This window comes from Zingiber officinale, chromosome 7A (assembly GCF_018446385.1).
Source record: "Zingiber officinale cultivar Zhangliang chromosome 7A, Zo_v1.1, whole genome shotgun sequence".
Taxonomy (NCBI): domain Eukaryota; kingdom Viridiplantae; phylum Streptophyta; class Magnoliopsida; order Zingiberales; family Zingiberaceae; genus Zingiber; species Zingiber officinale.
Window position 1 is genome coordinate 21,752,734 of NC_055998.1, and position 12,695 is coordinate 21,765,428.

Below are 12,695 nucleotides of genomic sequence, written 5' to 3' on the forward strand. Positions count from 1 at the left end.
GAATCTTTCGGGGTGCCCCGAAAGGGAAAAGTCAACTTTTAGTTGACTTTCTCTCCAGGCCTCCAACTTTGGCTCCACTTGCTTCAGTCTGAGTTTTCTGCTCTGGCTCTGCTCGCTTGAGTGATTTCGGCCATCTGGAATATGGCTCATCCGAACACAACTTCCGGCCTTCTCCTCAAGCGAGCTTCCACTCCGACTTCTCATCCCTCGGAATCGTCGCGTACTTCCTTCTCATCTGCCAGTGTACTCTTCCGCAGTTCTTTATCCCTCGGACGCACCAAGCCCGTCGGCTCTCTCCCGTGCCGACCTTCTCGCTAGCTGCGTCTTTTGCTCCTCGAGCAATCTTCCGCTCAAGCTTCTCGTCCCTCGGAAACACCGCACGCTCCCTTCTCATCCGCCGGTGTACTCTTCCGCAACACCTTATCCCTCAGACGTACTTAGCTCATCGACTCTCTCTCCCGTGTCGTCCTTCTCACTAGCTACGTCTTTTGTCAACTTCCTGTGCTCCTAAGTTCCTGCACACTTAGACACAGGGTTAAATACAACAGGACCTAACTTAACTTGTTTGATCACATCAAAACAATCTTGGGGTACCAACACCATTGACTTACAAGGAAACTTGAAAATAGAAAGCATCGATGGGTCATCGGTTGACGAGCATCATCAGAATTTCTAGGACACTTACGATGTCTTGTTTGTACACTATCAGCAAAATAATAAGAACAAAAAGAAGATGCTTCTTCAACCAGATAAGCATTTCATATTGACCCCTCAACTCTTACTTTGTTACGAATATTATTTTTTAATTTTCTCAAAAATCATTCGAATGGATACATCCATCTGTACTGCATAGGATCTACTATTTATACCTCGTATGGTAAATGTACTAGTAAATGTTTCATTGAATAAAAAAAACTAGGTGAAAATATGCGCTCTAGCTTACATAATATGAGATGAATATCTATTTTTAGCCGAAGCAATTCATCCATCATAATATACCTTGCTATCAAATCTCTAAAAAATAGACTCAATTCAGTGAGTGCTTGCCAAACATTTTGAGGAAGTAAGTCATGAAAAACTACTGGAATAAGTCTTTGCATGAATACATGACAGTCATGACTTTTCAATCCAAACATCTTTAATCTGTTAATATCCACACATCAAGCCATATTTGAGGCATACCCGTCTGAAATTTGATTTCTTTTAACCAACTACATAAAGCTTGCTTACTATCTTTATCTAATGTAAAACAAGCCTTTGGAAATCTATTGGTTGTTTCATTCCGATGCAACTCTGGTCTATTGACTAATTCTTTTAATTTCTCACGTGATTTTGTAGTGTCTTTAGTTCTTCTAGGCACGTTCATCATAGTGTTATAGATATTATCAAAGAAATTTTTCTCAATATGCATGACCTCTAAATTATGTTGAATAAGCGGATACTTCCAATATGACAACTCTCAAAAAATACTCTTTTTCTTCCATCCACACTTGCACATCTTGACAATATATTTATTTATCTCATCGGAACCAGATTGAGATACTGGTAGAAAACCATAACTGTTTATTTACTCAATGATTTGTTCACTTGAAGCATGGACAGGAGTGGATTTTCTGACTATAATATTTTTTAGAAAATTTTTCTTATTTTGCCTGAAAGAGTGATCAAATGGTAAAAATTTACGGTGATTAGCAAATCAAGATACCTTCCCACTGTAAGGTAATGAAAATGCATCAGACTTTGTCATGCAGTGTGGGCATACTAATTTACTAGTTGTGCTCCATCCCAACAACATTGAATATGCTGAAAAATCATTGATCATCCATAATAATACAGCATGCAATCTAAAAGTAGTTTTACTTACAACATCATAAGTCACCGACCCTACATTCCATAATTCATTCAACTCGACAATCAGAAGTTGCAAGAAAACATCTATTTTCACTTTGGGATTGGTTGGACCAGGAATAAGTACTGTAAGGAACATAAATTCATCTTTCATACACATTCTGGCAGTAAATTGTACGGTGTTAATATAATTAGCCAAGATGAATATTGTTGCCCTGACTGACCGAATGGTCGAAATTCATCCGCGGAAAGTCCCAATCTCACATTACGTGGTTCTATTATAAAAGAGGAAAATACAGCATCAAGATGTTTCCATGCAGGAAAATCACAAGGATGACACATTATACCTCCATCGTGCTCATGCTCATAATGTCATATCATGTGGCAAGTTGTAGCAACAGAAGCATACAAATGTTGAAATCTAGCAGTTAATAGAAAATAATACATCACTTTCCAAGTAATTTTTTTCTTCTTCTACTCTGGTATGCGAGTATCATGCTTATACCGAGGGTGTGTACAGATTTTACATTCACGCAGATCATTGTCTTCATTCCAAAATATCATGCAGTTATTTATACAACAATCAATTTTCTCTATAGGCAAACCTAAACCTCTGACCAATTTCTTTGTACTGTAAAAACTATCAATTATTATGTTATTAGCAGGAAGCAATTCTGACATCAATTGACATATGTCAGCGTAACATCTTTATGAAAAATGATGTTTTGCTTTTATATTCAATAACCTTACAGTAGCTGATAACTGAGAATGACTAGAGGGAATGTCTTTCCACACTTCTCTTTCACTAGCCTTTAATATTTCATATAGTTGTTGATATTCATGTGTTAGTATTTCATTAATATTGGAATAATCAACTGTAGCATTCATAACATCATGAACCATTGATTGCATTTCAATATCATAAGTTGATGATTCAGGCGCAGTAAAAGTTGTGCCAAATGAAGAACCACCAGAAGACTCAATTGATTCATACAAATAAGGCTCTCCGTGATAATACAAATTGTAGTAATTTGGTACAAAGTCATTTCTATATATATGTATTTTTACAGTATCCTCATCATGAAAAGCTCTATTTTGATATTTTTTAAGATTGCACGGACACCGTAACTCGACACTATTCATATATTTTGGATGACTCTTAGCAAAGTTGACAAATTGTTCTACTTCAGCAATAAAATCATCTCTAGTAAATTCTTTTTCTAATCAATTGTACATCTATGCTTTGTTCATAGACATTATCACCTAATGGGAATACAATTTAAAATATTATTAAACTTGTATAATTTAATTTAACCTTAAATAAAGTAATCAAACATAATATAGTGTGAATAGTTTCATTTAACAACAAAATATGTTAGATCAAACATAATGTTCACTTTTATTGAACATTCAACTTAGTGAATAAAAAAAACCTAGATTATTTTTTCATACATTGAACATAGAGTATCTACTAACACTAAAATCACCATATGACTATATCATGTTATATGTCAAAATATTAACTTAACCTACATCTAAATTTAATCATGCAAATTATACCTGAATATGTGTAGTCCAGATGAAAAAGAGCAGCAACAAATGTAGTATACTGCAATAGAAATAAAAGTTAGCCAAAATTTAAAAAATGGCATGCTAAGATAAATTCAATCGGAACAAGCCTCTGGCTACCCAACCTACGCATTGGCTGCTGGCACAGCCACCGCCAGTCGAGTGCTGGCGGCGGCACAATAGCCATGGTAGTGCTGGTGGTCGGTATAGCAGCCAGGCCAATGCTAGCTACCGCCAGCCACTAGGGCACAGTACGCTAGCCGCGTGCTGGCAACCGCCGCGACCGCCAATTGCCAGGGAACAACACGGCAGTCGCGTGCTGTGTCGGCCGCCAGTTACTGCCGGCGTCAAGAAGAGTAGGGAAGAGGGAGAATGAGAGAACGTACCGAATCACCGTAGCGAGATCAGAGAAGGTCGTGCGCGTGAAGGAAAAGGATTACCGACGAAATTCATTTTCCTCCAGTAATCAAATTTTCGATGAAAATAAATTTCATCGGCATGTTTGTAATCACCGACATAATTCATATTTTTGTCGATAAATTGTGCATATTACCGATAGGATGAATTTTTCCGTCGGAAATCCCAAATATACCAACGGGAAATTATTTTCGTCGGTGATTATCGACGGAATTAAGTTTCTATCGGTAATACTGGTTTTTTTGTGGTGGCCTTCCACAGGATAAAATTTAGACTTCATCCCAGATAAGGAGTAGATGGTTCAGGATTAGATTCCTCACATTAAAGGCGCCTTCTATGCTCAATAAAAAGGATGTTTCGCCCAATGCTTCAACAACAACGTCCATACAAGCTTTTACATATCCAATCGAGTTTTTGATTGTTCTGGCTTGTTGTTGCTGCTTTGCTGTGACTCTACTATGTTCGACTGCTGTTGAGAAGTCGTCCAAACATTGAGCTTGAGCCGACTGACTACAAACAAGTGTTTGGTAAACAGTTAATTACTATACTTACTTTCTGCAAACGGGAAGTGTAGCATGTTACACTTCTCCAACTCTCTTCGTATTCGATTACTCTTCCTGCGATTCCAAAAGAGGGTTTAATGAATTACCCGTCGATAGATCCACGGGACCTGGGTCTTAAAGTAAAAGTCGTTAAAAGCTCTGAACCAAGTAAAAACTGAATCATGTTTTTGCTTGTTTTTCAATTTCACTGTCTTACTTAATTTTTCGCTGCGCACTTTGTTTTCAAAACTAAAAAGAATAAATTTTCAAAACTACGTAATTCACCCCCTCTCACGTACATCTCGATCCAATAGAAGGTTTGTGATACCGAGCAAGATAGTGATTACCCTGCGGACTTGACAAGAAGACGGAATTAAGGAGAAAGTAAAAAGAGAGAATGCCAAAAACAAGGGAAACTTATCAGATTTACCAGAAAATGAAGTTTTGTTAATAATAGAGGGATCCATCCTCCTATACCTAATCATGTGATATAGACTCTAGACCCTAAGACTAAATCGGGAAAGAGATCCTAATATATGGATATCAATTGTATCTTGTAGAAAAAGAAAATAGATCTTTCCATAAAAGTAAATATCTTGGAAGAAATTTAAATTAATAGAATAGGATGCTGATTTAGACAAACTAAGACTCATAAATACTAAAAATACCAAAATTATCCTAAATATCATTAAAAAAAATTACTAAAAATAGTAATAAAATCTTCATAGACTTGATTGAGGGCCTAAATGGTGGATTTTGGATCCAAAAATTGGCGGTTATGAGTACCCCAATAATAAATATAAATTTTGAGATTTTGCACATGTGAGATTCAATAGAGTCTGATTCTGAGTCCCAAGTTAAAAGTTATGCCCTTTTAAAATTTTGGTTAATCATGCATCAATTTGTTAAGCAAGAGTCTATCTAATCCTAGGGTCAGAAGGTCAATAGTTGACTGAGAGAGACAATGAAGAAGAACACAACTAGGATGATGGGAACTTATGAAGGTGTTGGCCGCGGAGAGCTCGAAGATGAAGAAGGAAATGGTAGAAGAAGAAGCAAATGAGAATGATAAAAGTGGTGTCTCCCCTTTCAACCTAATTAATATACCTTCTCCTGCTCAGCCATGACCGTCAGATCTGGGAACCAAAAAGGTGGGAAATATCTCTAACCGTCAGATCAAGCTCCACAATTAATAGAATCTCAATAGTCCTTTTGAGTTGATAACTTCAACATAGTGGTACCACATGTTAACCTCAGACGGATCAACATTAATAACCAACATGATAGGTCAATCATGACCTAGATACGCTATCACACATATCACTTGCATTAACTTGCGATTTTCCAAGGCAATTATTAGTAAGGTGGTAAGGTTCTTCGGCCACATCAACCTTAGGGGTCAAGTCGACAGGTAGATTAAATCATACTATAGTTCATTCAATTAGATTCGAGCCTCCTTTGACTAGACTTGGCAAGGAGGCTTGTGATACGGAGGTTAATGGAAGCTTACACGTGGTGAAGTGCAATCTTGTTGATTGGTCAAAGGTTAAGTAGAGGTAGAAGTCAAAACAAACCCCTGCCAACCCGACTCCTAGGGTTCAGCACCTCCGATTCATTCAGCTTAGCTCCCCCGAGTCCTTCAAATCAATCTATCCGACTCCTAGGCTTAGCTCCCCTTACACCTTTAGATCGGTCTACCCTATTCTTGGGGCTCAGCTCCCTTGACTCCTTCAGATTGGTCAACCTAACTCCTCGGTTCAACTCCCCTGATTCTTTCAACTTAGCTTGCTTGACTTTTTCAGTTCAGTCCACCTAACTCTTCGTCTTAGCTTCACCGACTGATAGCTATTACCCATCCTACTCAGCTCCATCATTCCATTTGGCCCCACTGACTATACACTCCTTCCTACAGGCCCCCCCCCCCCCCCCCCAACCCACCCCTGCTCACTCATTTCGATCTAACCAATCTAACTTAATGGACCAGGCTCGTTGAGCCCAATTACTTCCATATCTTGTGGACTGGCATGACAAATGGGATAGCACTTGGAGTCGTCTATAAGTACAACACATGAGTGATGTGACAGTAGATACAGCGGTGATATGCTGATGTGACACTTTCTCTATTATGGCATGATGTCTAATAGAGCCTGCATCGCGGGTACAAGTATGCATACACGTCTGCAAACATAGATACACTTATTGGTTGTTCATCTTCTCCATTTTTCCCCTGTTGGAGACTAACTTGAGTATTGGAGTAACCAAGCTGGGGTAATTCCTGGGCTCCATTCTCAGTCTCTTTCCTATCTTTTTAGGTTCCATTTGCCTTCCTGGTCCTTCAGCTCTTGCACCCTGTCTTCCTCTTTTTTGGCACTCCACGACTTGTTCAACATCGAAGACACTTTATTGGTGGCTCATTCGTCGATGATCTTAAGAAGGACCAATGAATATGTAGATTGGTTAGGAACACATTGCTTGCATAAGACTATTAGTATTGATTGGATCGCACATGGTCAAAGTGAAGTGGGGCTTCAAAGCAAATTATGCCAAGCTCATCTTTACAATTATAGGGCTAAACCCTACTTAGTTTTGATTTTTAAATGGATAACAACCCAAGTGCATAGTAGCTTGGGAATTGAGGTGTTGTGTGTTAGAGTGTATACTAAAAGCCTAGATTTTTGTAAACATTTATTTTTAAAATAAAAGAATCTCATTGCTCAAATGTCTACATTTATATGCTAAGTGTAGTTGTTCAATTAATTTATATTATAAATAACATGGTGTGTGGTGTCACACACAGAAGATCATGTTATCAGTTCCTTATAAAGTATAAACAGTAGCTCACGACTAAGATGGAAGGAACAAACCCTTGGAGTAGTAGTAGTGTAATTTGATATTAGTTTATCTTAACTATAAAATTGCACTAGTACACTCTAAGTGTATTGAGCTGGACCATTTAAGGTAAGTTTTTTTTTATACTGACTGAATAAAAGAACAAGATTTTTGTTATTATGGAAGTGTGTGCTCTTAATCCTGATATAATAACAAACATATATATCTAGTATTTATTTCTTTGACTTATCAATGGGTGAGATTTAGTTCGATAAATCAAGAGGCCTGATAAGTTAGGAAATGATATTATTTATAGTGTGTGTTATTGATTATAGAAGGAAACTGTGTCCTAGTAATCTAGGTTGATGATGTCCTCAAAAGGAGCTTATAAAGATTGTCATGTAAACCCTGCAGGTGGACTTAGTCCGACATGATAATGAAGTTGAATGGTACTACTCTTGGAGCTACATATTAATTAAGTGAGTTGTCAGTAACTCATTTAATTATAGTGGACATTTTATATCTTAAACACAGGGAGACTAATACACTCATAATAAAAAGGAGCCCAAAATGTAATTTTCCTCTTTCTCCTCTCTTCCTTGGTGTGGCCGACTCTCCTTATGCTTCTCCATTTTCCTTGGTGGCCGGCCATGGCTTCTTTCCCTTCTCTTTGTTTTCTTCTCTTAGGCCGGTGGCACCTTTCCTCTTGTCTCCTTTTCTTTTGCTTCCTTAGGGCCGGCGGCATCAAGGCTTTGAAAACCTTGTGGCCAATTGCTTAGAGAGGAAGAAGAAGAAGAGGAGAAGCACATGGTGGCCGGTTGTTTGGAGAAGAAGAAGAGAAGGAAATTTCCTATTTTGGCATCGCTTGGTGGCTAGAGATTCTTGGAGAAGAAGAAGTGGCTCGGGTGGTTTCATCTTGAAAGATCGTCGCCCACACGACGTCCAAGAGAAGGAAAGGAATACAACAGAAGATCGTGAGGTCTATAAGCTATAAAAGATATAACCAGTTATTAGTTTCGCATCATAACTAGTTCATCTTTTATTTAGATCTTGAAATATCAAACACAAGACATATGATTTTAGGTTTCGAATTTATGATTCGAGTTTGTGTTTTTTTTTTTATTTTTGAATTTGTGATTCGATTGTTCTATTTGGTTAAACCTAAGGTTATATAAGAAAATTAAATATTAGATTTCTTTAAAAGGCTTTGTCTAGATGGTGGTAGATGATCACATACCCAAGAAGGTCTAGTACCTCGCCATGCAGTTCTGGAAGTCAATTTTAGAAATTAATATTTAATTGAATTTGTAACATGGGTGGATTTGGATCAATAATGTTAAACATCGTTTGCGATCCAAGTCTAAATCACTAAGAACAGATAAGTTAAATTTAGAATCAATAATGTTAAGTTCCGTTTACGATTCCTAATTTAATTTCTAAATAACACAATAGGTTGTTAGTAAAGGTTCAAATCTTATATAAAATTTTTTACAGGGAAATCAGTATAATATTCCGCATAGCAACCAACATTGTGAACACAAGATTCATTATCAATAGGCGAAATGCAATCATAATAGTAGATTGTTGATGTAATTGTGTCATTGTACGGTAAGACTCTTACCCAGTGTCAAAGGTTTTTAAAAATGAACAAATTTAAATATTTTTTTTATTTTTTTAATCATTTTATGGAGATTCAATTTGGTGGTTTATTGATGATTAAACATCCACTAAAGGGTTTCTGATTGATTTTCACCTTCCATTTGCTTTTTTTCAATGAAAAGAAAGGATTTTATGAGTTCTTTAGGTAATTGCTCTTATTCTTAAGATGCGGCTGCCAAACAAAAAACAGGGGTAAAAACAAACTGAGAAACAAATGATAGTGAAAATCCACATGAAGATATTTCAATTTTCACAAATTTAGATCTCCATTTAATTTGGTTCCTGAAACCACCAAATGAAAAAGTACAGTCCATTATAATCTGGTCACAATTGAAGATCTTGGAGAGCTCCGTTGATCGACTGCCGGAGTTACCATTTCTCTTGGTATAGATTTTGAGATCCCTTTTAGATTCGAAGGCCGCGGGTGTTTGATCGTTCCGTCGAGCCGCCGCCGCAGGCAAATATGTCGATCCGTCGCTTGATCCGATCGAGACGTCGATTTGATACCGATCTGCGCCATGGAGCCTCCCCACTTAGACAGCAGTCTCCGCGGCGCCGCGGGTGGCCCTCACGCGGCCGCCCCAAGTCTCCTCCCCGTCGGCCTCCGTCACTGCCGATCGCCGCCGGAGCCCGTCCAGCTGCGCGTCCCAATTCCCGAACACCGTCACGCTGGCCTCTCGCTGCCGACCGCGGCTCTCGCGGAAGGCCGGGCCAGCGCCGACCGCTGCGGGGTCGGAGAGCACCTCATAGGCCTCCCGCGCCTCGATGAAGCGCTCCGCGTAGAAGCGCTCCTCCCCCGCCGAGCGGCACGCGTCCGGGTGCCACCGCAGGGCCAGCCGCCGGTACGCCATGCGGATCTCGCTGGCGCCAGCGGTGTGTGACACCGAGAGTAGGTCGTACATGGTGGCCGGCGCCTCCCGGGCGGCGACGGCCGCTGCGGCCGAGGCAGAGACCCTGAATCGAGGAGCGGGCGCTGTTTTGGTGGGGATCGGAGAGAAGGAAGATCTGTACAAGGAATTAGAGGGAGACGAAAGAGCAAAAGCTGCCATTTTTGCGAAGCTACAAGAACTACTTTACTTTACTGATGTTGTCTGGAATTTAGATGATGAAGTGGCTTCAGAGACGCCATTGAGCTTTTTATAGGCATTTGAATCACGAGGATCGAGGAAATAGGAAAGAACAGCGCATTCGTAACGTCAATCTTGAAAAATCAATGAAAATAAAAAAGATGGATAAAGACAGAAGAAAATATGGCACATCATGTGAGCTTCTAGAAGTACGCTTCATTTATTACTTAGGATCGATTTCTACGTCGAAATTAACCATTAAACCACCGCGGTTTGTGAACAAAACTAAAGCTGTCTTTTACTTCTCTGGTATATAATCCAGATTAATCTTAGTTATCTTATCTTGATCTACAGCTTTGCCCAATCTAATCTAATTTAAAAAGATGAAAAAAAAATAAAAAAATAAATATTACCAATATATCACCAACCCACGAATAAAATGGATAAGTATTATGTACGGTTGGACTTGTGGATAAGCATTCTTCTGAAGCTTTTAAGTGAGAAGCCAAGTCGATTACCTGGTTAGAGATTAAACTGTGAATGCACAACTTGATGCCGTTCCATTTCACCGGAAATACTTTCCAGGTCCAACAAGTTTCTCTCACCTAACGATCTAATCTACCGATTTACTTATGGGATCTAATTTACTCCGTCGCTGTCGCCGTCACCGTCGACGTCGACGTTCAATCCACCAAGGCGCCGAATTAAAACCGCCGCAAGTGAGTTGGATTTTGATGAATCCACCTCATAAACCGAAGGGGCGACTCAAAACCGCGGCAAACTGCCTAGGCGCCAACTCATGCCGCGGCAAATCTCTCCATCCTGCGGTTCTATAAATGTATTTTCAGAAAATTCATAAATAACTGCGAAAAATAAATTAGTAATCTGCTGTCATTTATCTAAAAGTTATTTAAAAATTAATAATAATTTGTTTTGGTCTGTTGTATAAGATGTAAAATAAATCAAATAATAATGTAAATTATAAGTACATTTAGAATTTGAACCTATTGAATTTAAAATTTCAGTCGGCATCTATTGATTTTGCTTTTTTATTTTTATTTTAAAATAAAACGAACAACAGTCACCCCTATTTTAAAAAAATATTATTACTAACACATACTTTATTTTATAATTCAATTAATTAATATTTAGAAACTAATGATAATTAAAACCTTCAATTCTAAATTTAGAAGTCATTTGAAAGTTAACTTGCGGTTTGAAAATTAACATGAAATTGGGATTATCATCCCCTTTCAACCCATCACTTTTTTGCTTCCAAAATGCTTAATAGAGCACAGAGATCTTAATTAATTATCAAGATGAAAACGGATCCTCTAATCCACACTTTACGGATTAAAATATTGATCATAAAGATTAATAAGTTGATTTGGATTGATCCCACCTACTAAATAGACAGGATTTATCTAAATCAACTAATTAATATAATGGTCCATTCTTTAGACCATAAAGTGTGGTCCAAAGGATCCACTCTCATCAAGATGGAATTTGTAATTTTAAAATTATAACAATTTTATTCTCAATTATTTTAATACAATGAATTATTTTTAATTATGTTGTGCTGTTGAAGGGTGATTATAATAACTAATTTAAATCTTCGAAGCACTATTACTGTAATCGACGGTGAAGGTTGATCGAGTTGATCAAACTTGAGTTAATTCAAATTTAATATCCATATTTGAGAAATATATAGGTGGTCTAGATACTTGACTAGATAATTGACGATACTTTACTCAAGTTGACTCTAGTCAAGTGAGACGCTTAGTAGGCCAAGGTTAATCGAATACTTGGCAATGTTAAAAGTCCAATGTGGCATTAGTATAAGGTGAGAAAAGTCCAAGTGGATTACAGTTGACCTAACACCTGGTGATCAGTCAAAATTGACCTGACACTTGATGATCAGAAGTCTAACAGAAAGTTGAACTGAGAAGAGAAGTCTAAAAAAGCCATTGAGGACCGAACACTTGGTATGAAAAGTGAAGTCCAAGTGAGTCATTGATAACCGGAAACTTAGCATGAGAAATAAAATTCAAGTGGGTCATATAAAAATGAACATTTGAAGATGGAGGTCATGGCAAGTCAAGGCTGATCGGATGTCAAACAACAATAAAATCCTTGCATATCAAAGTTAATCGGATGTTAGGCAACATAAAGTCTCAGCAAGTCAAAGGTTGACCAGATGCACAGCAAAAGAAGTCCTTGTAAATTGAGATCAATTGAATACCAAGCAATATAAGAATTCAACTTGGTAAAGTTAAAATAGGAGTATTAGTTGGTTGATAAGGCATATCGATCGATCGATTGACTCTAAACCTAGAAATTACGGGTTTGAGATGTTTTTAGGGTTTGATATAGTAACTACGATTTCTGCTATAGTACCTAGGGTTGTTACAGTGCCAAGGTTTACTGCAAACCCTAAACTCAAAAAAATAAAGTTTGCTACCGTGATTAATGTTTGCTACAATAGTTTTGGGATTTGTTACAGTACCTAATTTAAGGTTTTCTACTACAATATTTTTTCTAGTACTGTAGCAGTGAACAAAATACTTCTGAATCTACTGGTCAGTTCGACTGGAGGCAAATAATCAATTGACGAGTTTCACCAATCGATTGGTAAGGTAAAACAAATCATTCTATAGATTTAAACGATCAGATTCGATGTAGCAATCGATTGGTGATGGAAAATGATACAGATATATTAGGAGGGCTTAACATGTGATAAGGGAGGAAGATGGAGGGCATTTTG

At 37.9% G+C, this 12,695-nt stretch overlaps 1 protein-coding gene across 1 annotated transcript; it reads right to left on the reverse strand.

Annotated features, from left to right (window-relative positions):
* Nucleotides 1–9,397: 9,397 nt before the first annotated feature.
* LOC121999271 (chaperone protein dnaJ 20, chloroplastic-like) lies at nt 9,398–9,913 on the reverse strand. Its single transcript, XM_042553971.1, has one exon. The coding sequence runs from the start codon at nt 9,911–9,913 to the stop codon at nt 9,398–9,400; it is 516 nt and encodes a 171-aa protein (XP_042409905.1).
* Between the last annotated feature and the right edge of the window lie 2,782 nt (nt 9,914–12,695).

What these genes read in the sequence shown, in the direction of transcription:
- LOC121999271 (XM_042553971.1), bottom strand. Translation starts at nt 9,913, where the DNA reads ATGGCAGCTTTTGCTCTTTCGTCTCCCTCTAATTCCTTGTACAGATCT.